The 25844-nt window shown below is 45.1% G+C and overlaps 1 protein-coding gene across 1 annotated transcript in view; it reads right to left on the bottom strand.

The window, feature by feature from the left end:
* Window positions 1–25844, bottom strand: part of P2RX5 (purinergic receptor P2X 5) — a 117428-nt gene that overhangs the window by 15623 nt on the left and 75961 nt on the right. The window contains exons 5-8 of the mRNA XM_083172405.1: window positions 14753–14852; window positions 13701–13781; window positions 8279–8417; window positions 2364–2485 (exon numbers count right to left, since the gene is read on the bottom strand). Of these exons, the coding sequence (XP_083028531.1) occupies window positions 2364–2485; window positions 8279–8417; window positions 13701–13781; window positions 14753–14852 (442 nt within the window). The remainder of the gene's footprint in view (window positions 1–2363; window positions 2486–8278; window positions 8418–13700; window positions 13782–14752; window positions 14853–25844) is intronic.

Here is a 25844-nt window from a genome sequence, read left to right as displayed (position 1 = left end):
CACTATTAATGTGTATATGTATGTCAAGGATGGGGGGGGGGAGGGTGTTGTGCTGACAATTTGCCTAGGGTGCCAAGAAATCTTGCACCGGCCCTGCACGTTCCTATGCACTGGCATCCCTGCAAAGGCATAGAAACCTGAAGCTGGTTTTTTCTTTGCAGACACTTCAGATACATACAGTAAAAGGTAGCGGTTCATAGATTCCAGGAATAACTTCAGCTATATTTTCTGAGAACTTTGAGGCAGGAGTACAGCAATATTGGTACTATATGTAATATAAGCACCCCATATGGCGATATCCAGGAGAATATCTTATTCCAAATTTTCATCTATCTCAAGACAACATGAGGCATTTTCTCTAAATGTCCTAATTGAAGCAGAACATTCCTGATTTTCAGGTGCTGTAAAACTATTTTGCTGGTCACAGTGATCAGCCAAACCTGCTGCACACAGGGAAATGCAATCAAAGAACAATAGTAAAGTGTTTAAAGTTTGTGCACAGTATACCATAAACAATGCTATTTTTATGGTATACTGTGTTTAAAATTATTATGTTTAAAAAAATAAAATTGTGTTGCATAAGGTTTAAATTAATGTTCTGGACCTATTTAACCCCTTCACTAGTAATCCCGAGAATTTTCCGGGCTATGCCTTAATGCCAACACTGGCAAGCCCGGAAAATTCTCTGGATTCCCAGTGTGTAGCCTGGCTCCCTTGATATTGCGGCCTTCTCAGACACGCTGTGTCCTCTTTTCGCCCCAATCGCCGCCATATCATGCACGAACCTCGACGCCTCCCTCTATAACGACACCCTATCTTCGGCATTGTACTCTGCCTGCCGTCCCTCCTCTATCCCCCTTCGATGCTCCAACCCCCAACCGTGGCACTCGCCTATCACCCGATTCCTTAAAAAGTGCTCTCGCACTGCTGAGCGCTTCAGGAAGAAATCACGCTCACTTGCGGATTATCTCCATTTCAAATTCATTCTTTCCTCCTTCAGCTCTACCCTTGCTCTGGCCAAGGAATCCTACTTTAAGTCCCTCATCCTTTCCCAATCATCCAAACCCTGCAGGCTCTTCGCCCCTTCGACTCCTTGCTCTCCTCCCTCCTCCAGCTCTTCCATCTTCCATCGTAGCCGATGATTTTGCTACCTACTTCTCAACCAAAATCTCCTCTCTCAGGACTGCCATCACTGCTGCCATGACCTCACCCTCGCCCTCCTCCCCTCCTACATCTCCACTCCCCTCCTTCCTACCCCTGTCCTCGTTTTACCCCACCACTGCCGCTGAAGTCCATTCTATCCTTCAATCCGCTTCTCCCTCCACCTGCCCGCTCGATCCTATCCCCTCCAATATTATCCGTCGTCTCAGTCAGTCGGTCTGCTCCCACCTGGCTCACCTCTTTAATCTTTCCCTATCCTCTAAGATCTTCCCCTCCTCCTTCAAACATGCTCTTGTATCCCCAATTCTCAAAAAAAAACAAATCTGGACCCTAACTCTCCTTCCAACTACAGGCCCATCTCCCTCCTCCCTTTTGCCTCCAAACTCCTAGAACGTCTGGCCTATAATCGTCTCCTAAGCCACCTTACTGATAACTCCATTCTAGACCCCCTCCAATCCGGGTTCCGCCCTTTACATTCCACTAAACTGCCCTGACCAAAGTCACTTACGATCTACTATAGGCTAAATCCAAAGGCATCTTCTCTATCCTCATCCAGCTTGATCTGTCGGCTGCCGTTGACAATGTTGACCACCCTCTGCTGCTCAACACCCTCCACTCCTTTGGCATCACTGGCACGGTCTTCTCCTGGTTCACATCAGACCTCTCCAATTGCTCCGTCTCCACTCCGAGCTCCTCCTTTCCTACTGCCCCACAGCCAGACGGTGTTCCTCAAGGGTCTGTCCTTGGCCCTCTCCTCTTCTCCCTCTACACCACCTCTCTGGGCACCCTCATCAGCTCCTTCGGCTTCCATTACCACCTTTATGCTTATGATACCCTAATCTATCTCTCCTCTAACGACCTATCCCCATCACTCCTGTCTAAGGTCTCCAAATGCCTCACGGCCATCTCAGCCTGGATGATCCAACACTTCCTGAAACTAAACATGGCTAAAACTGAACTTCTAATCTTCCATCCCCCAAACATCCCCTCTTCTCCCACTAGCTCCTTCAGCATTGTTGAAACCAAGATCACCTCCACCTACCAAACGAGCTGCCTCTGTGTCATCATTGACTCCTCCCTCTTTTTCACCCCCCCACATCCGTGCTCTCTCACAGTCTTGCCGCTTTCACCTCCGCAACATCTCGTGCATCAGACCATTACTCTCCATTGACGCGACCAAAATTCTCATTCTTTAGCTGTACCTGAAATTGTATCCAGAGGAGATTCTGTTATCCAAGCGAATGAAGGAATAGCGCGGGTGGCATTCAGACACGTCCCTATCCAAGTTACAGTCCCACTCTATCTGAATGCCAATGACTCCACCCTGAGAGAAGACAGTTATGTTAAAAGGGCATTTATTATCTTATCAAATATGTATGTATCTGTATGCATACTATAATATACTGTAGTGTTCATTCTAGCACTCGCCATCTTTGAAAACCCATGCAGTTCCTCTTCCCTGCCTGGGGTGTTGCTGTCTGCTGTAGTGCTTCTAGCACAGTGTGGTCTGTATATCAGCACTGATATGCAAACCAGACGTGTGCTAGAAACACCACAGCAGACAGCGACCCCCCAAGCAGGGAACAGGAACTGCATGGGTTTTCAAAGATGGTGAGTGCTAGAATGAACACTATACTGTTAATGATAATTACACATAAACACATAAAAAAGTTCAGTTATAAATTTTTTTTTTAAATAAAACATTCTTGAATATCACTTGTTTATTGGCGAGATGCTCCAAACAAAAAATGCCGTAAAAACCCAGTTTTCGGGTTTTTTACAGCATTTTCATATGCAGCAAAGCCTCACCGCCGGGGCTTCACTGTGGGGGGTTACGACAGCAGGGAAGGACTCATAGGCAGTCACAATAATGAAGAAAGATCAGGTGTGCCGCACATGCGCAGTAAGGTTGGTGGGGTGCGCATTGCAGCAGGGAGACAGTCGACTCAGGCTCAGCCTCTGAGTGCTGAGCGCCGGCTGCAGCCTGGACTGACGGTGCCGGCGGAGTCCGGACACTTTGAGTGACACATCAGCGCTGGCATGCGCTGCGGCAGCCTTCAGGAGAGACCAGGGGCGGTGCGCGCAGTCACACAAGTGAGTCGGGCAGCACACAGACACTAGACTGCCATGGCCAAGGGGGGAACACACAGACGGGCCCTGGGGCCCTTCAGATCGCCAGGGCCCGTCACACATGCCCCCCTTGACCCCCCCCTGTCGCCGGCCCTGCACCAGTCTCGCCGCCAGGAGGGAGGTCCCAGGATGGGTGGTCGGACGGCCAGCCGGTCCGACCACCTGCTCAGATCCGATGCGCACGGGACAGCGCATTGGACCTGAAGGCATGTCAAATACAGCTGATTTGGTCCGATTTAACGGCCCAATTGGTCACAATCAGACCAAATTGGCTCAGTGTATGGGGGCCTATCGTTTTACACTATCGATGGAGTTGCACTTTTGCCATTGATGGCAAAGGCGCCGATGGCCATCCCTAGCTCCTGGGTCCTAAACCCAGAAATCTTTCTATACCAAAGAACAGCTCTTATCAGGAGAGATGTCCTTCGCATTTCCAGTTACATACCGCTGTTATCAACACCAGTAAGTACCAAATGAGTGGTGAGATGCATCGTAGTGCATCCTGCCCAAAGTATGCCAAATGATGTATGTTCAAAATCAGACACTAATGTCATTTATGAATGTGTAAAATGTATTTGCCATTTTGTGACATCTTGTGGCTGTTTTTGTGAAAATGCACCAATTTGTGAAGAAGATGGATCTGCCCATCCTTATACAGTACCATGGTTTATGGCTGTTCCTATTGAAACATGGGTTGAGTTCATGAATGAATTGTGCCCACATGACATAAAATGTATCATGATTTTTGCCATGTAGATAATGGACCAAAGGGATCATTGGTCCAGAATTAAATGGACAGAATGAATGCATATTTTGCCACTCATAAAACGTCTCATTAATATATGTAGTTCCTCAAATTGAACAGAAGAGGGAGACACAGCTTTCATTTAGAAAATGGTAAAGGCAATTTATTTTCAAGCTTTTGATGCCAACACATGGTGCTATAATCACCCTATTAATTTCTCATATATAGTTTTGTTCACAGCAATTTTGGTTAGTCCAGTGATCCATATTTTGACTGACTTCTAATAATAATATGCCTCCCTTTGCCTCAAGAAAATCACTGATGTAAGAAAGAACTATCCTGCTCCACAAAGCAAAATGCATTTTATAAAGGTAGATTAAAGGCAATGCTTTGTGTGGGTGAGTTCCTGTCATAGTTTGTAATTATAAGATTTTTCAACGTGAAAGCAAATTCTAGTTTTTTTTGGATGAATTAATGAACAATAATAATAATAATACAGGTTGAGTATCCTTTTTCCAAATATCCGTTATCCAAATTATTCAGAAAACCATAGTCTCCAGAATTAACTTTTTTTTTTGTGCTAAAAACCTACTGGGCACATCTGTAACTGGCACTACTGGGTGCATGATATGTAACTGGCACTACTGGGTGCATTATATGTAACTGGCACTACTGGGCACATCTGTAACTGGCACTACTGGGTGCATGATATGTAACTGGCACTACTGGGGACATGATATGTAACTGGTACTACTGGGGACATGATATGTAACTGGCACTACTGGGGACATGATATGTAACTGGCCCTACTGGGGACATGATATATAACTGGCACTACTGGGGACATGATATGTAACTGGCACTACTGGGGACATGATATGTAACTGGCACTACTGGGGACATGATATGTAACTGGCACTACTGGGAACATGATATGTAACTGGCCCTACTGGGAACATGATATGTAACTGGCACTACTGGGGACATGATATGTAACTGGCCCTACTGGGGACATGATATGGTACTTGTTTCCTATCTGGGCGCCCGTCGTGGTGATCGCGGGTACATTTATGTCTGGCCGCGACGCGACCGACACGATGCCCCCGATTTCCCATTGAAACCCATGTTAAACATGGAAATCGCGTCGGTCGCGTCGCGGCCGGCCATAAATGTACCCACGATGCCCGCGACGCGATGCACCCGATTTCCCATAGGAATCAATGTTAAATGGCCCGACCGACGCGATTTTACTGTTAAATGCCTCAATGGACCCGATGTGGCCATAGGAATCAATGTTAAATGGGCTACAGAGCCCAAATAGGCACAATTAACCCTTAAATGTCCCCCCAAATTTTTAACGCCACCCCACGATCCACGCCAACCCGAAGCGTGGCGAGCGCAGCGAGCCCGCGAGGGGCGGCGGTACGTGTCCTCCGACCTTTTCATGCCCTACTATCCACTAGGGCGTGGAGTGAGAATAGAATAGTGTGGCGAGCGCAGCGAGCCACCGAGCCCAAAGCGTGGCGAGCGCAGCGAGCCCTGCGAGGGGACGCGGACACCTTCACAGGTAAACGCGTCCCTTCGCGGGCTTCCCAGGTGGCCGCGTCGCCATGGACACCTGGGAAGCCCGCGAGGGGACGCGTATAACTGTGAAGGTATCCGCGTCCCCTCGCGGGGCTCGCTGCGCTCGCCACGTTTCGGGCTCGGTGGCTCGCTGCGCTCGCCACACTATTCTATTCTCACTCCACGCCCTAGTGGATAGTAGGGCATGAAAAGGTCGGAGGACGCGTACCGCCGCCCCTCGCGGGCTCGCTGCGCTCGCCACGCTTCGGGTTCACGTTGATGGCGGGGTGGCGTCAACTACTTTTGGGGGGACATTTTTATGTTCAGGGGTGTTTTTGCCCCATTTCCCATTGTTCCCTATGATAATTTGGGGAAATTTATCCATTTAACATTGTTTCCTATGGTAAATCGCGGTCATCGCGGGTAAATTGAGGCATTTAACATTGTTCTCTATGGGAAAATCGCGGGCATCGCGTCTGGCACATCGCACCCGATTTTTTATCGACCGCGATGCCCGCGATGGCCCCGATTTTACCCCCGATGCCCGCGATTAAAATCGTGGGCGCCCAGATAGGAAACAAGTACCCATGATATATATAACTGGTACTGCTGGGGACATGATATGTAACTGGCACTACTGGGGACATGATATGTAACTGGCACTACTGGGGACATGATATGTAACTGGCACTACTGGGGACATGATATGTAACTGGCACTACTGGGAACATGATATGTAACTGGCCCTACTGGGAACATGATATGTAACTGGCACTACTGGGGACATGATATGTAACTGGCCCTACTGGGGACATGATATATATAACTGGTACTGCTGGGGACATGATATGTAACTGGCACTACTGGGGACATGATATGTAACTGGCACTACTGGGGACATGATATGTAACTGGCCCTACTGGGAACATGATTTGTAACTGGCCCTACTGGGAACATTATATGTAACTGGCACTACTGGGGACATGATATGTAACTGGCCCTACTGGGGACATGATATATATAACTGGTACTACTGGGGACATGATATGTAACTGGCACTACTGGGGACATGATATGTAACTGGCACTACTGGGGACATGATATGTAACTGGCACTACTGGGGACATGATATGTAACTGGCCCTACTGGGAACATGATATGTAACTGGCCCTACTTGGAACATGATATGTAACTGGCACTACTGGGGACATGATATGTAACTGGCCCTACTAGGGACATGATATTTAACTGGTACTACTGGGGACATGATATGTAACTGGAACTACTGGGGACATGATATGTAACTGGCACTACTGGGGACATGATATGTAACTGGCCCTACTGGGAACATGATATGTAACTGGCCCTACTGGGAACATGATATGTAACTGGCCCTACTGGGGACATGATATGTAACTGGCCCTACTGGGGACATGATATATATAACTGGTACTACTGGGGACATGATATGTAACTGGCACTACTGGGGACATAATATGTAACTGGCACTACTGGGGACATGATATGTAACTGGCACTACTGGGGACATGATATGTAACTGGCCCTACTGGGAACATGATATGTAACTGGCCCTACTGGGAACATGATATGTAACTGGAACTACTGGGGACATGACATGTAACTGGCCCTACTGGGGACATGATATATATAACTGGTACTACTGTGGACATGACATGTAACTGGCACTACTGGGGACATGATATGTAACTGGCACTACTGGGGACATGATATGTAACTGGCCCTACTGGGAACATGATATGTAACTGGCCCTACTGAGAACATGATATGTAACTGGCACTACTGGGGACATGATATGTAACTGGCACTACTGGGGACATGACATGTAACTGGCACTACTGGGGACATGATATGTAACTGGCACTACTGGGGACATGATATGTAACTGGCCCTACTGGGAACATGATATGTAACTGGCCCTACTGAGAACATGATATGTAACTGGCACTACTGGGGACATGATATGTAACTGGCACTTTCTGGAAACTATAGTTTTCTATAGCGGGGCGCCGTGCAGGTGACAGCCAAGGAATAAAATTACTGTAGGGCCTAGCTTATTCCATGCTAGTTAGCTGTCACCCATCCCGATGTACTGTGTGTGTGTGTGGGGGGGGGGGGGTAAAATTCTTACAGTGGCTAAGCCAGATGGCTGCACCAATGTACGTAACTTATTGTTGAAACCATTACTTGATGTACATTGTGCTACAACTCCAACTGGACCGCCTAAGGCCAACGCCTCCCTCACAGGCCACAAGCATTAGATCGTACATGCCAGTTATATAACCTTCGTTACATGTACATGGGCAGTATGACCGGCGAGTCCCTGAGCACCCATACACGTGTGTTTAGAACTATTACATGGGAAGCTACATGCATTAGCCTATGAGACACCTGGACACAGCTGATAATTAACCGCAATGAACAAACTGACATTATGGGCCAGATGCACTAAAGCTTTAAAAGTGATAAATTGGAGAGTGATAAACTCCCAATCAGATCCTACCTTCCATGTCATAGACTGTGTTTGAAAAATGTCAGGCAGGAGCTGATTGGCTTTTTGTTTATCACTCTCCATTTTATCACTTTTGAAGCTTTAGTGCCCTATGAAAGAAATGCATTAAATAGTGCTTAGTGATGTACCTCCATTGCCATGTCCTGAAATTTATTCCCACTCCATGAGACAATTTCCCCCAGGTTAAAGATGGGGCAGTAATGATTCTCTTTGCTATAGCGACACTTCTTCAGGTATGAATCGTCTTCTGTGTTTAAAATATTAGTTCTATGAGGGAGAATAAGAACATTAAAGTCAATGGTGTATTCCAGTCACCAACACATTTATTGGAGAAAATCCTAAAGAAGGAAAACATGTAAAACTTACTGTTCACATTAGGTAAAGTTCACTCATTTATGATAAATGAACCCTGTCTTATATGGCACCCAATGTCACTAGCTCCCATAGTCCAGTGTTGTTCACCTCTCTGCTACTAGAACATGAATGGGAAGGTCACAGGTGAGGGGCATCGTGTATAAGGGCCAGCACACTAATACCCCTTTTAGACATACTACCCGGGATTTTGGCCAGGTTTACCCGGGATTTTCAACCCAGGTCACTCCCGGGATTTTAGTAACAGACCCCCTTTCACACTTCACCTCAGACCTGGGAAAAACCTGGGTATACCCCTTTCACACATAAGCCAGGCTTTTCAAGCATTTCAGTGTTTCATCATTAAAATGGGACACTTTGCTGGCTCACAAGAATGACATCATGCAAAGGTGGGGGCTGACTACAAAAGGGCCTGTCGGGAGTTCCCACAATACATTGCTGTTATGGCTGCTGAGAACATGTGGAGGATGGAGAGTTTGTATGCTCTTGTGGATTTGCTGTGTTTTGCAGGCTGTGATGCTTGGATTAAGCTACACATGCTGTTCATTGTTGCACAGTGTGAGATGCAGAGAAGGAGGTATCATTTTTTGGTGGAGAGGGAGGCTAATTGCCGGCATTACTTACGCCGGAGGAGAACTTTGATCATGTCCAGCATCGCATCTATACTCATGACCTCATCAGAAGACGCCCGAGCAGCAAAAAAAAAGCGTTGTCACATGTGTAAAACTGAAAAACCCGGGTAAACCCATTCAGACATAAGCCGGATATTATACCCGGGAGTTAAATACCGGGAAAAACCCTGGTCAATTGCAGGTGCTCAGTATCTGGGAGTGAAGTCCCGGGTATACCCTTTCAGACATACGCTAGTCCCGGGTTTGGGCGCGTTCATGTGAAAAAACCCGGGATTTTCGCGTATGTCTGAAAGGGGTATTAGCTTCAAAAGTGATCAAATGGAGAGTGATAAACAGCCAGCCAATCACCTCTTAGCTGCCATGTCAGAGGCTGTGTTTGAAAAATGTCAGACAGGAGCTGATTGGTTGGTTGTTTATCACTCTCCATTTTATCACTTTTGAAGCTTAGTGCATCTGCTCAAAGACCACCTTAGTTAGGGCCTAAAAGCTTGTTCTTGATAACAGCGAGTGACAGCGAAATGCATCAGTAGCTTATTGGCATCCCCACTCTGCTGCCACTCACATGGACCTGGACTTATGCTGAAAGATACCCGTATCTCAAGGCACAGACTGAGGACTCGTGGTAACTATACCAGGGGACATATCACATTCCATGCCCTGTTAATGAGGACATATATCAGTATCATTCGAACGGACTGTCATACTTACTTGCTAATATATGCATAGTGTGAGAAAGGTGGCAGAATATGTACTTTATCATGAAATAATAAATTTAGCAATTTCCACATTGGTTGGTTTTAGCACTAATGTTTTTAATAGTTTTTTTTCCTTTTGAATATACACCAGAAAACGTCTATCTCTTGTGGATGTTAAGCTGAGTCTACACCATCCGATGGTGTGACATTATGTAGTGGTGCATTGTATCTACTCTACACACTATCGGCCTTATTCTAGTTCACTCTTTCTGACAAATTCCTTCTTAATAACTCACCCAAATCTAATCTCTGCACATTTTATATCTGCCCCCCTGCAGTGCACATGGTTTTGTCCATCTAAGAAGGATTTTGTCAGAAAGAGTGAACTAGAATAAGGGCCTAACTGATCTACTGCATGATGGCGCAATGTATGGTTGCATGCTGCATATAGCTACACTGTGTCTGCCATGGAATTTTCCCTTTGAACATCTGTACATCCAATAAATGATTGCCAGAAATGACAATCTGGGAGTACAAACTATTATGATGTGTACAATATATAATATATCATTCTAATCTGGTTTAGATGTGTACAATATACAATATATCATTCTAATCTGCATATATATATATATATATATATATATGTATTTATTTACAGTTTCTTATATAGCGCAGCATATTCCGTTGCCCTTCCAATCCAAAAATGTATTCTTTAAGTAGGCAAAAGATTCAAGATAAATGTGTTCGAGCATGGCAGGCTTGCAGGGGACCCTGTTAAGTTTTGAATTGAGCTGCTTGTTTTTCCCACTGCATGGAATTTAAAACTTTTATCTTGAATCTTTTGCCTACTTAAAGAATCAATTTTTGGATTACTTTTTGGTGTGCCAGTTTCTAATACTTTGGAATATATATATATATCGTACCATGGCTCTCAATCTGGTCGGTTCGCTACGTTGCGGGTTGAGACCAAAGTTTCCTACCTGTGCATCCACATAATTGCTTATTTCCATTGCAGGCCCCTTGCAGACTTGCATAGTCTCCATGGTGCTCACACAGGGGGGCATGCCAGAGGCGGGTAGGTGGTGTCCACATGTAAATGCCCTGCGTTTCCTGGGCATACCGAGGAAAACACTGAGTGCACCCAGGAAACCGCTGGGCGTCCCCATGTGAACATGGGCAGTTGACGTCACCAGATGGAGCCGCTAATCTAAGTCAGCAGAGACTGACTTCGATTTACAAGCGCTACAGAAATCATTCGATGGTCATGGAATGATTTCGGGGGGTGTGGTATGGGGCTCCGACAGTCAGTATCCCGACTGCCAGTGCTCTGACAGGGAGGCGAGCACAAAGAAGCCCCTTGCGGGCCCGGTGGCTCGCTATGCTTGCCACAGGTTGTATTCTGCCTCTATGGGGGTCGTGGACCGCTACAAGGGCGAACAGCCCCTGTGAGTCGGGATCCCCCAGGTTGCTCTGATTTCTGGTGCTCTACCAGCAGTCAGGATTCTGATGTCGGTATACTGACTGTCGGGATCCCCACTGTTGGAGCGTCACTCGGCACCCTATTTCGGGCACCCACGCAAGGTTGGGAATGGATGTTTATGCAAAACATCCATTCACAGCGCTGTGGGGGAAATCAGCGAATAGCAGGGGGGGGGAGGGGGGAACATTCAAGCGCACAGCGTGCTACAAAGCTCACGAAGCAACGAACAAATGCTGCTTTGCGAGCCAACTCCAATGAGGGCCAATATGTATACCCAGCTTTAGGGCCAGATTCTCTAAGCTTCAAAAGTGATAAAATGGAGAGTGATAAACAGCCAGCCAATCAGCTCCTACCTGCCATGTCACAGACTGTGTTTGAAAAATGTCTGACAGGAGCTGATTGGCTGGCTGTTTATCACTCTCCATTTTATCACTTTTGAAGCTTAGAGAATCTGGCCCTTAGTCTTTTGGTGACCTGATAATGAAGGTGATCAGAAGCACTACTTGGCTAGCCATCTCCATCTGTTTGTACATGAGTGTGTCGGTTTATTGATAACGTGATAACTTCTCATTGTATGTCATGAAATAATTTAGCTTTTATCATCCAGAGCTATTACTGGCAACAAATGCCATTTTCTCTCCTCAGCACCATCGGGTCTTTCATATTACTGTTTCCAATATGTACAAGATTTCACAACCGCTGATTAATTAAATTACTGCCCTACAAGAGTCCTTGGTTCCCACAGTCTTTAATCAAGATAAAAGCACATCATTAATTAAGCTGCCATATATTCTGACCCTATAAATATGGAGTCTATGACTCATATGCCTCACTATAAATAGAGCTTTCTCCATAATGCATTCTGGGTGCAGTCTGGGAGCATCTTTCTTGTCATTTGTCCAGCCCAGCATGCAGTGGTCAGCATGACTGACGTCTGCTTATACTGCATTCACCTTTTGGTCATAGATGTGAAGGTTAATGTTGCTCGGGCGCATAAACGGGTCGACCAGGGCCTTTTGAAAAATCCCTAGTCCTGTAACCTGGAAATCTGACCCGGGTCCCATTCAAACTATTGGTAGGAGCCAGCTTGTGGGTAAATTTACACTATTCTCTGAATACAGTGAAAACTAACTCAGGGTGTTAAGTTCTGTAGATCTGACAAGTATAGGCAGAGCCAAGGTGAGTATCATGCTAAGTGCCAGATGTATCAAGCTTCAAAAAGTGATAAAGAGGAGAGTGATAATAAACCAGCCAATCAGCTCCTACCTTTCATTTTTCAAACCCAGTCTGTAACATGACAGGTAGGAGCTGATTGGCTGGTTGTTTATCAATCTCCATTTTATCACTTTTTGAAGCTTGATACAGCTGGCCCTAAGGGGGTAATTCAACATTGATAAGATGGGACTGAATACGTTCCGACGGTGGACTGTTCTGCACATGCGTGTATTTGCACATGTACAGACCCCGTAAGCAAACGGCTCCGGCAAGTTTCGTACTTTCTGAGACATTTGCTCCAGAGGGGGTGGGCGGGGGGGGGGGGGTTGGCGGAAACTGGGCCAGAGGAGAGGAGCACCCAGTGTTTTATAAAAATGCTGTGCATTCCCCTGGGAATCCTGGCGGGTCAAGGGTGGCCAGCTGCCGTCACATTACGTCAGCGCCCACCCCCTCTTCCGCGGACTACCACCAATATTGGCGACCAGCGAATAATTTTGCTCCCCTTCAGCAACATGCGAGGGGATGTGTTCTTGTACACATGGTACCGAGGGGATTTGGCAGTAGGGGAGGCGGGCGATCGGCCGGGCGGGCGGCTTTAACAACTGCTGCTTAGCAAGCGGTACAGAATCAGGACCTACCTGTAGGGGTTTAATACACTGGAACCAGGATTGGACTAACAGTAGTTTGTGGAAATGTATGACCTGCTAATAGGGCTGGTCCGACTTATATGCTAATTAGGCTGGCGCTTGTAGAGGCAGCCAGCAGAATGTGCCATGAGAAAGCAATCCAGGATTGTACAGAGCAGCTCTGCCACAACTCCAGAGACACAACAGACAGAAAAGGAATGTAATCAGGGCAGGGGCTCACCTGGCTTCCCCTGCAGCCTGCTGCAAACCCTGCTCAGGAGATCCCAGTACTCCCCTCAGCAGCAATGCATGAGACCTGGGGGGGCACAATGTACTGTTGTTGCAGCTTACTACATCTATAAGGAATAGGATTGCCACCTACTGTATCATCAGCAGGTGGGTGGTCAGCAAGCTGTATGCAAGCATCACTAATAACTAATGAAATATTAATCTTCATTACCAGCATTTTGTTAATGTAGTACATTAGACTATAACAGTATTACCGTAACAAGGAAACAAGCACTTACTTTGAAAAGCGAAACTTTGGAAACCGGATGGAGTTTTTGATGTAGACTGTAAAGTTCTCTGCTTTTCCAAGCAATGGCAGCCTATGAAAGAATAATGAGAACATAAATAGTGAGAAAATCCCACACATTTTCTAACAATAATATTAAAGGTGTTTTTAAAAGTCATTATTATGTAGTAAGGACTGGTTTTAAATGCAATGGATATGAAAACTATGATTCAGACCTGTTTGCTAGCCTGCGTATACTCACAGCCTAGAGAACAGGTCAGCGCCGCCCCACCGAAAGATCGTACGGCTGCAAATTCGCACAGCAGTCAATTTTTTGACAGTCTGGGCTACAATGCAAAGTTTCTTAATAATAAAGTTTGTTGTTATTGCTGTCCAGGGTACTACCAGAACAAGTATGGCAGCTGCATGATCCTTGCAAAATAGGCTTTTCCATGCAGAACCAACAGCAAACTGTAGGGTGAAGCCCTGCCACTGGTGAAATCACTATTTGTCGGCCATTGTGATCTTTGCCATTTTTAATTATTTTTGACCAATTTCACTGAAAGACATTGATGACCAATTTCCCTTGAACCCAGAGTCCTGGAGGAAAGATGATGAAAGACGAAAGATCTAGCTACAGTTTATAGGCTTTTTTTGAAAGATATCCAAATTGAGCTGCCTGCACAGTTGACGAACAACCTTGATGAACAACTGGTGGGTATGCGCCTCATCATTCATCGTTCCTCGAATTCACGCCGAAAGATATTTTGACCAATTTTGTTCAGAATGGCAGAAATTAACAAAATTGGTCAAAAAAATTGATCAAAACAATTGTACCTTAAATGTTAGAGAATGGTAATGGCTAATTTGTACCGGGAAACATGATTCTAATGGCTAGATTTACTAAATGTCAGGTTTACTCTTGCCCTTTGAAATCTTTCAGTCAATACCGCTGACATTTAGAAAACCCAAAGTTTAGAAAAAAAATCTACCCTTAGGGGGAGATTCAATCTCCCGCCGCCATTCCCTACGGGGGAAATGGGGGACATGCTAAATGGATCTTACTTTGGCTTCTGCTTCTTCTCCAGTGGACACCATGCAAATATTTCACATATTCCTGTTGTGTTTTCAGCACCTGTCTTTAAGCAGCGTCCGGTCCTCACCCCTATAATCATACATATAATAAAAGACTGTAGTTGAAGGTTTTCTCATTTATTTTGTTCCATAAATATTCCACAGTAAATAATGTAGTACAAACTGCCAATGAAAATATGTGATACACATAATAAGACCAATCCCTAACAATTGTGTCATCAATACTATAATTAATTATAAGAATACAGACCACATAATACACCCCAACCCCTCCCATTTTGATTTCTTATCCCCTCTCCTCCCCCACACAATGGTTGCCCCCTCCTAATTTACTCTTACAGATTATTAAGCACTATAGTGTCATTAAGACCTTGTGGAGTCTAATGGGGCCTACACACATGCCGATATTAAGGCATTTTCTCAGCAACTTTGCTTCGTTTGGCAAAGTCGCTTCGAACTGCCCCTACATCGGTGTGTGTGTACAGGCTATAGTGACAGCAATGCATGTCCCCGCGCGTTGCTGGCCAAGATTGATGGGCACTGTAAATCAATATTGATGATCGCCATCTTGCTCAGCACACAGCGCTTACAGCAAGTGCTGTGTTTGGGCTGTCAGCGCTGTGTGCTGAGTGACAGCGGTGCAGCAGAGGCCTACCTAGCTAGGAAGTACTACACACATCGCTATGTATGGGGCCTTACCCTTGTAAGGGAAGAGACTTGTTGCTATAAAGCAGGGATTATTGGGTCTATACAAGGACATACTACAATTACCATATGGTCAGTGGAAATATCTATACTCTGAAGTGGGACTGGTAGTCTATAAATGACTTTCTACATAATACAGCCTTGGCACTGGTAGTCTGTGAATGACTTTTGCATATTACAGTCTTGTTACAGATGGAGCGCCCTGTCAGCGCCGGGGCTTGCCAGAATGCCCCCACTGGCGAGATGGTGCTCCGTCTGACTCCGCTTCAGGGAGACGGGCAGGGTTGGGGGGGGGGGGGGGGCAGGGAGGTGGGGGCGAGGCAGGAGAGACTGGTGGTGGGGACCGGCGGGGTGCTCTCTTGTAAGGAAACGCATGGGCGGCCCTTTCCGGGGGCTGGCGGTTGGTGATACGACCGCCAGACCCCCACTGTATGGAGTGCGCTCCATCTGTATGTATGCATGCCTCTCCTCTCCATCTGTCAGTCTATGCCCCCTTATGGTGATCTGTGTTTTCATCTATAGTCCCCCCATCTGGCCATCTTTGCCCCATATGGTACTCTTTCCATCCATCTATGTCCCCATCTGCCAATGCTGCCCCCCCCCCCCCCCATCCATCATCTGTCTGTTTCCTACCTCTGTTCTGTGCTGTAGTCAGGTTGTGTCTTTCCTGCTCACTCCCCCTCCCTGTTTCTCTTTACCTCTCTCGCTCTCTCTCCCTCCCTCCCTCCGACATTGTCGCTCTCTCCCTGATACTCTCTACATCCCTCCCTCTCTCTATCCTTGACATGGTCTTTCTACATTATCTTGCTTGCACCTCTTTCATTCCCTCTTTTCCATAAAGCCCTCTCTATCTCCCTCACTTTCTCGCTTCTCTATCTCTTTTTCTCCCTCTCTTTCCCCCTGACAGCCTATTTGTGTCTCATTCCCCTCACTCTCTCTGCTGCCCCCTGCCTGGCATTGAAGTCACATTAGTGTGGGTGTGGGCCTTTCAATATTTTGCTATGGAGCTCATAGAGTTCTAGTTATGCTTAAATACAGGGGAATTTAATTGAAGGGGCACGCCTGTTTTCTTCGAATTCATCTATATGACATTGGACATTAGAGATGCATAGGTACAGACAATAATTGACTGCAAAGGCTGTTCTAATGTGAAATTGTAAGAGTTCTTCAAAATCCATAAGTTTTTCAGTCATACTGACAGAAAAGGCAACTATGCCTTAGGGTAGGTTCTAAGGCATAGTGGGGTCCTAGTGCCTTCAGGAGTACTACCAGTGGTACTTTCTTTATTGTCTGAACAGGACACCCAGGTTATTATGCAAAGGGAAAGCAACGATTTAGAGATCCCAAGTCCCATGCATCACAGGAGTTGCCTAATAATAGAATTAATAGAGCTTAATCCTGTAAAAGAAAGCATATGAGGGCTATACCGTAATTGTATTCTTCATTAATCTGGTACATGCATGCACTAACAGGATTCTCTCTCTCACACACATCCCCTCTGGGGACCGGACAAACCCCTAAATAGGGCCCATGTCATTGTATTTGCTGGTGGGCGCCTCCTGCATTAGCATATTAATGATGTTCCTGCTGATTTTATATAAGCAGCAGCGATCGCTACTCCGACAACATCAGAATAGGATCCCATTGGGGGAAAACCCCCACTGAAGCCCATCTTGGGTAAAATGAAGGGCCGTGCTGTTATGAATAGCGACAGTATCTGCCCATTTTTTCTTGGAGGACTGAATTGGGGAACTCTTCATTAAGAAAATGATTTGTGTTACAGAAAGCCACTGTGAGTCCATTTGCATCTACATCAGCAGCAGCATTCTATGGCAATTTGGCATATGGCAAGTTCTCTCACTGTGAATTCCTTATTGAGTGTTCCACCAACTCTTGCTATTAGAGATCAGGTCCCTTCCTATACTGTCAATGAGAAGCAGTTAACATCGCTGCCATTTGTTATAAAGCACATTTTTGTTATAAAGCACTGGAAATGTATCAGTACTCTCGCTGAACTTTTATGGGTTTATTTATCAAGTATCCAGTTGTTAGAACCTGCTGTTGCTGACCGTGTTTATATTCAAAGGACAATGATTTAACTATCAAGATACTTAGTAAATATATTGCCCTTATAAGTATTGTTTAACACACAGTATTTCTCTTGGTTGACAATGAAGTTATCAATTAACAGGGTTCAACACCTGAAACGATAGCTACCTATTCACACAATAAATGTGACATAGGGGGCAGAACATAGAACATAAATAGTGCAGATTATCTTTGATTAAAAGGTATTTTAATATAAGTCCACACTTACAAGGGTAGACGTTTAAAACAGCATATGATATCCCCAAGAGGCAAACAGCTGGGCATAGATGGTAATTGCAGGCTCAGATAAAGGTCCACCAAACAAGTCTGGAACAAGGGATGGTTTCCTTGGATCGGCGCCGCGTTGTCCACGCTGAAGGCTTCTTTTCAAATGGGGGTACCAGTCACACTCAACGCGTTTCTGTATCTTCCTTCATCAGGAGTGTATAAGATATACACTCCTGACGTAGGAAGATACCATTCCATTTGGAAAAGAAGCCTTCAGCGTGGACAATGCGGCGCCGATCCAAGGAAACCATCCCTTGTTCCGGACTTGTTTGGTGGACCTTTATCTGAGCCTGCAATTACAATCTATGCCCAGCTGTTTGCCTCTTGGGGATATCATATGCTGTTTTAAACGTCTACCCTTGTAAGTGTGGACTTGTATTAAAATACCTTTTAATCAAAGATAATCTATGTTCTGCCCCCTATGTCACACTTATTGTGTGAATAGGTGCCTATCGTTTCAGGTGTTGAACCCTGTTAATTGATAACTTCATTGTCAACCAAGAGAAATACGGTGACTTTGTTTCAATTTATATTGTAAAAAAGGTTACACTGTGTGCTGTGTGTTAAACACCCCTTGTTACCTTCTGGGTATTTCTGGATGTTTACACTTTTTGGTGTTATATATACGTGGTTTGCACCTTGTTTAATTGCGCACTCCTGTGGTACTTCCAATTTTTTCCTTATAAGTATTGGCCATAAACACGATCAAAGGCGTTGGGGTTTACAAGCACATGCTTCATAAATAAATCCCCAACACTGACATTTTGTGGTCTATTAATGAGCCTAAAATAAGTCATGTGTCTTATGAACGCCTTCAAGTAACCTTACAATTAAGGCTTTATTTAAAACATGGGCCCCGATTCAGACCTAATTGTACGGGTTCAACAGTGGGCGATTATCGATACACTGGGTACGATTTACAGTACGCATGGGCGAGGCCGTCCTGCGATGAACTCCTGTAGCTAGTTCTGTTCGCTGACCATTCGCATGGTGATTGGCAGGGAGTGGGCGTGTGGGGATGGTGGTGGAAACCAATCGTTTTTTTGGGAGTGCTAAGAAAAATGTAAGGCATGTCTAGAAATACCCAGCTGGGAGTGTCTGGGAAAACGCAGGCATGCCAAGCTGCCTTAGGTGAGGGTTTGTGATATCAGCTTTAGCCCAGATGTGCCTGTTTTTCATTGCACCGCCGCGTAAGTCTCAGGCTACATGGCGCCTGTGATGACTTGCGCGCTGTGTAAAAATCAATCGATGTTGAGTCTGTTACGAAGGATTTTGGACATATTCGCATGGGTGCAAACGGATGTGCACCCTTACACATTCATTTGCACAGCGAGCACATTAATTGGCAAGGCGGGATTTCACTGGAGCAGGGAGGAGGCTAAACGGATTGCTGGCTGCTGCTAATTCGCAGTCATGTGATCAGGCTTGACTAACCCCCCATAGGCAAATTCTAAATGTTAGTATGTATGTGTATGTGTATGTCAGTATCAGCACTTCACTAACTTTACAGAGCTACAAAATAATTACTGTATGAATTAATAATGGTAAATATTAGTCTAGTTGGTCTTGCAGCAAAGTGACGGGAAGCCTGACCTGCTTCTCTGCTATTCTAATAATAAAGCTTCCTGCAATTTATTGGCATCTGCGCAAACATTATCTACAAATTCTAACTCATTAACGTTCAAGTGTAATAAGAGAAATTAATCGAACCAGATGACCATATATAAGTAGCTGATAATAAATATTTACACCAAAAAAATATGGAACCGCTAAAATTATTTTGTATGGAGACATAAATGACACATTAACTAATATTTATTAGCAGGGCAGCAGTTTTTCTTTATAAGTGTATTTAAAAGTATCAATGCGTGCTTTAGCTATTATACTTCAGTAAGGCAAAATCGTTCCCCTTCTGACTTCCTAAAGGCCCATACACACTGGGCGACTTTGAGCTGTTTTAGCTTAGCGAGCAGGTTGATGCTGATTAAATGAATGCCCGCTCCCCGCCAGGGGGTTGTCGCATGGAGATGCCCAGAGTTTCCTGGGCATGCCCACAAAAATGGTGGGTGCATCCAGGAAACGTGGATGTCACAGGACTTCAGCCATCTGTTCTCAGACCCGGACGATGCAAATATAGGTCAGTCAAGACCTATAGCAATGTGGCGGGGAAATTCACACTGCAGCAGGGGGCGGGAATCACTCACCTGGCAGGCAGCGTTAGATCGAGTCAAACAGAATCAGGCCCAGTATTTTACCAACATGCAAAAAAACAACAACTATATTTTCTGCTTGCATTGCAATTTAGTTTGTGCAGTTACAAATCGTATCTTTATTTCCACCACAAAATTAGGCTCTCTGGGCCTAATTCAGTACGCATTGTAGTTTTTTTTATAATTATAGTGTACTGGCAGACTTGTGCTCTATGTAAACTTGGCTGAAACTAAGTCATTTTAATCAATTTAAATACATTGTTATAAAAGCATAAATGAGTACTAATTATTAGCATAAATGCACCCGTCTCTTGCCGGCCAATTGAAATGTTGTTCCGAAAGGTATTATATAAGGCCTATTGGCTCTAAATAATTTTTGGCTGATAAAAGCAACCTGATATTGGGATTAATAACCGATGGCCATTATCGTAGTACCCAAGTAGAGGACAATTTTTAATGGGACCCAAGAAAACAAATGGGCTGTTTATCAGGCACACAATGCATAATAGCCAATAAGAGAGGGTATTGGGGAAAAGGTTGCTGGCATTGGGGCAAGGAAAGCCCCGGGTGAACCTATCAGCAGGGGGTAAAGAACTGCTGCTAATAGGAAACCCCCATAATACTACTTTGCTACAAAATACAATATTAATGTATGCATAAGTAAATAGAAAAATTAATAGTAATACATGACTCTTATTTGACCTTGAAACTTGTTTGCGGTCTGTTAAGCTACCAAATAAACACACCATAGCAAGCAACCATTGCATCTAATGTAATACACCTATTGATTGTTATATGGCCTACTGTGACATTAATAGGAAAACATAACAATGAAGTAAAGGATTGCTTTCAAAAATAAACCCCATTGATCTACAGTAAGATGCAGCAGGGACAGAGATAGAGTATACATAGAAAATATGTACCAAAAATATATTTTCACTACAAGGTACTGTACATTGAAAAATATATGCCTCTACCCAGAGTCATCCATGGGCTGCTCTATGCAGTTATTTTCCCCAGGGCTCCATCATTCTTCATGTTGACCCCTTATTTGAAAGTTCTTTGAATCTGTAGGGCAGGAGTTCCTAACCACAGGATCAAGGCACACTAATACGCCTTTCACATCGTAAATGCCACCTGAGATTTGTATACGGGCCCATCCCGGGAGCAACCTGTCATATGCGATGTATAGAAGCTCACAGCTGGGTTGCTGACATCATACAGGGGTGGGGTGAAGCTGCAGCGTGTTATAGGGGGTGGGGGAGGAGGCAAAGATTAGAGCTGACGCTGTATCCAAGGGCTGCCTTGACCTGAGTCACTCGACCATGCTGCACAGTAACCAGGGCCCGACCGGGGATTAACCCTTCTTTTAGCGTGGGTGAGAATGCCGGGTTGCTGGACCCAGGAAATTGTTGACCCGGGTTATTTTTGCGATGTGATAGGAGTACAACAGTCAAGGTTTGTTAGTGTGGTTATTTTGTTTTAAACATCTGGATATTACTAAAGCCTGAACTGTTAAGGTGCGTTCACTATATATAGTTAGCTATACACACGCTAACAATATGGTTAACCCCTTCCCGACATTTGACGTACATGTACGTCATGGCCGGGATGTACTTCCCGACACATGACGTACATGTACGTCATGACTTCAAAGTGCCACCGCGTCTACAGACGCGGTGACAGAGGGACGATATCTGCAGACATCTTCCCTCATTGCCCAGGGCGGGCAGCGATACCCCCCCCCCCCCGTTCGGCGATCGCTGTGATTGGCTGTTCAATGTGAACAGCCAATTACAGCGTTTTCTGTGTACCGGCGAATAACGTTCGCCGGTGACACAGGGATCGGTGGTGATTGGTGGTGTCACCCCACCTCACTCCACCTGCGCCCAAAAGGCTGTGATTGGTCCGTCGGAACGACGGACCAATCACAGCCATTTCACCTCAAATGAGGTAACGGAGACAGCCCTGTAGCCGCCATTCCGGTCAGGAACAGCGTGCAGAGCGGTCTCCGTGCCCATCTGTGCCCTATACTGACCTGATCGTTGGTGGCATCCGTGCTGCCAGCTCCTGGTGTGACTTCCTTGTGACTTCCTTGTGTTGCTGCTGCTGCTGCAGCAGCGTCATTGAGGCAGAGATTTAAAGTGTGTGATATTATTTTGTGCTATAATTTTGTATCTGCTCCCCCCTGCTGCCCCCCTTTTGTGCTGATCACTATAAACTAAGTGATCAGCACCTTTTTTTGGGGTGCAGGTTTTTTTTTTTTTTATATTTACCCTGTCAGGTTGCACCCACAGTTGTGTGCCTGCTGCCCCTCACTGCTAATCAGTGTTGCAACACTGTGTTGCATCACAGTGTTGCATCACTGATCAGCAGTTTTTTTTTTGGAGAGTGCTGTGGTTGTTTTTTTTTAAATTGTTTTTACACCCACGTTGCTTTTGTTGGTGTCCTGTGGCCGCTGAGCGCTGATCAGTGACGTACATCACTGAACAGCATTTTTGGCACAGGGTTGATATAATTTTTTTTCTGCAGTTTTTTTTAATTGTTTTTTTTTGGAGAGTGCTGTGGTTTTTTTTTTTAAATTGTTTTTACACCCACGTTGCTTTTGTGGGTGTCCTGTGGCCGCTGAGCGCTGATCAGTGACGTACATCACTGAACAGCATTTTTGGCACAGGGTTGATATAATTTTTTTTCTGCAGTTTTTTTTAATTGTTTTTTTTTTGGAGAGTGCTGTGGTTTTTTTTTTTAAATTGTTTTTACACCCACGTTGCTTTTGTGGGTGTCCTGTGGTCGCTGAGCGCTGATCAGTGACGTACATCACTGAACAGCATTTTTGGCACAGGGTTGATATAATTTTTTTTCTGCAGTTTTTTTTTATTGTTTTTTTTTGGAGAGTGCTGTGTTTTTTTTTTTTTTTATTGTTTTTACACCCACGTTGCTTTTGTGGGTGTCCTGTGGCCGCTGAGCGCTGATCAGTGACGTACATCACTGAACAGCATTTTTGGCACAGGGTTGATATAATTTTTTTTCTGCAGTTTTTTTTAATTGTTTTTTTTTGGAGAGTGCTGTGTTTTGTTTTTTTTTAAATTGTTTTTACACCCACGGTGCTTTTGGGGGTGTCCTGTGCCCGCTGAGCGCTGATCAGTGACGGACGTTACTGACCAACATCTGTGCTCAATTTTTGGCGCAGGAGCTTTTTTTTTTTTCTTTTAAACTTACACGTGTTAAAGCACTACATACACACTACATACCCCCCGTGTTGAAATAAAGTTTGTACCCCCCCCCCCCCCTACACTATACACGTGTTGAAACACTACACTTAAAAATAATAAAAATGTCCCAATCATCGCAAAGACTGTTTTCAGCGGAGGAGGCATATGCCCTTCTTGCCTCTGACACTGACACAGCCAGTGAAGTAAGCGATGAATTGGCATTTGTCTTAAGCTCCTCTTCCTCCTCTAGTGATGAGGGACCCCCTCAAAGATGCCCCCGTAGAGCAGCTGAGACCCCCCCCCCCAATGATTGATCTCGTATGGACCCCACCACCAGACAATTTTGAGCCCCAGGTTCCTGAGTTTTTGGCCAACCCAGGAATCCAATTTGATAGTACAGGCCTCAAAGAAATTGACTTTTTCAAAGTCTTTTTCTCTGATGATTTTATAAATTTAATGGTGGACCAAAGTAATTTATATGCCCAGCAGTTTATTGCCCAAAACCCCACGTCATCATTTGCTAGGTGGACCCATGTAGATGCAGTAGAGATGATGACGTTTTGGGGTCTGGTGTTACATATGGGCATAGTTAAAAAGCCAGAAATTAGGCAATATTGGAGTACAGATGTTCTGTACAGCACCCCACTTCATCGTATGGCCATGACCCGGACTCGTTTTGAGACGATCCTTAAATTTTTGCATTACAACGATAATGCACAGTGCCCACCCAGAGATGATCCCACCTTTGACCGGCTATTCAAAGTCAGGCCGGTCATTGATCATTTCAGCGCCAAATTTGCTGAGATGTACATCCCCCAAAAATTCATTTGTGTGGACGAGTCACTTATACATTTTAAAGGAAGGGTTAAATTCTGCCAGTACCTTCCCAATAAGAGGGCAAGGTATGGCATAAAAATGTATAAGCTGTGCGAAAGTACCTCAGGGTACACCCACAGGTTTAGGGTATATGAAGGGAAGGACACAAGAATTGAACCGCCAGAATGCCCCCCCTCCCTCGTAGGTGTTAGTGGAAAGATTGTCTGGGATTTAGTGCACCCCTTCCTGGATAAAGGTTATCACCTCTATGTGGATAACTTTTACACCAGCATCCCCCTGTTTAAGGCCCTTGGTTCAAGAGGTACAGCAGCTTGCGGTACTGTGCGCAAGAACCAAAGAGGCCTCCCAAAAACGCACGTTGCCCAATTACTGAGAAAGGGTGAAAGCAGGGGAATATGCACCGAAAATATGTTGTTGGTCAAATATAAGGACAAGAGGGATGTCCTTATACTGACAACAATTCACGGAGACAGTACCACCTCCGTCCCTGTACGAGGTACCAGTACCCACACCTCAAAACCTATTTGTATCCTAGATTACAATAAGTACATGGGCAGAGTGGATCTTTCAGATCAGGTACTGAAGCCATACAGTGCCCTGCGGAAAACAAAAATATGGTACAAGAAGCTGGCCGTGTATATCATCCAGATGGCACTGTATAACGCTTACGTACTATTCCGTTCTACCAGCCAGACGGGGACATTTATGCACTTTCAAGAGGAAGTCATAAAGGGCCTAATATTTGGGAACCAGCAGGCAGAGGGCCCCAGTACTTCTAGTACTGGCCCCAGTACTTCTAGTACTGGCCCCCGTATTGTATCAGGGCAGCATTTTCCAAACGAAATCCCCTCCACTGGAAAAAAGGGCAGGACACAAAAAAGGTGCAAAGTTTGCTATAAAAAGGGAATACGAAAGCAAACTATTTTCCACTGTGAAACTTGCCCCGACAAACCCGGCCTATGTATGAAGGAGTGCTTTAAAATATACCACACATCTATGGATTATTAGGTTCCTCATTTCACCGTGCTTCGGGGGTCTTGCTAATGCGACATAGCACCCACCATTCATTCCACCAGAATCTATGCTGCAAAATCCAAATATCACTCCTTCCCTTCTGAGTCCTGCCATGCACCCAAATGGTATTTTTTGGTCACATGTGAGGCATTGCGGTACTCGGGAGAAATTGGGGCACAGATTTTGGGGTGCTTTGTCTCCTTCATTCCTTGTGAAAATTAAAAATTTTGAGCCAGAACTGCATTTTTGTGTAAAAAAATGTAATTTTTCATTTTCACAGCCCAGTTGTACCACAATTGGTGAAACCCCTGGGGGTTAGAAATGTACACTATACCCCTAGATGAATTCCCTGAGGGGTGTAGTTTGCAAAATGGGGTCACTTGTGGGGGGGTTCCACTGTATTGGTGCTTCGGGGGTCTTGCTAATGCAACATAGCACCCACCATTCATTCCACCAGAATGTGTGCTGCAAAATCCAAATATCACTCCTTCCCTTCTGAGTCCTGCCATTTTTGGTCACATATGAGGCATTGCCGTACTCGGGAGAAATTGGGGCACAGATTTTGGGGTGCTTTGTCTCCTTCATTCCTTGTGAAAGGTGTAGTTTGCAAAATGGGGTCACTTGTGGGGGGGTTCCTAACTTTTAGCATCTTATGGTGCCTAGAAACCTACATGGTGCCTAAAAAATAATCTCATAAAAAGGAGGCTC

This window comes from Crinia signifera, chromosome 2 (genome assembly GCF_055691185.1).
Source record: "Crinia signifera chromosome 2, ASM5569118v1, whole genome shotgun sequence".
In the NCBI taxonomy this organism is placed as follows: domain Eukaryota; kingdom Metazoa; phylum Chordata; class Amphibia; order Anura; family Myobatrachidae; genus Crinia; species Crinia signifera.
Note: the sequence above shows the minus strand (reverse complement) of the source record. Positions and strands in the feature narration are given on the sequence as shown.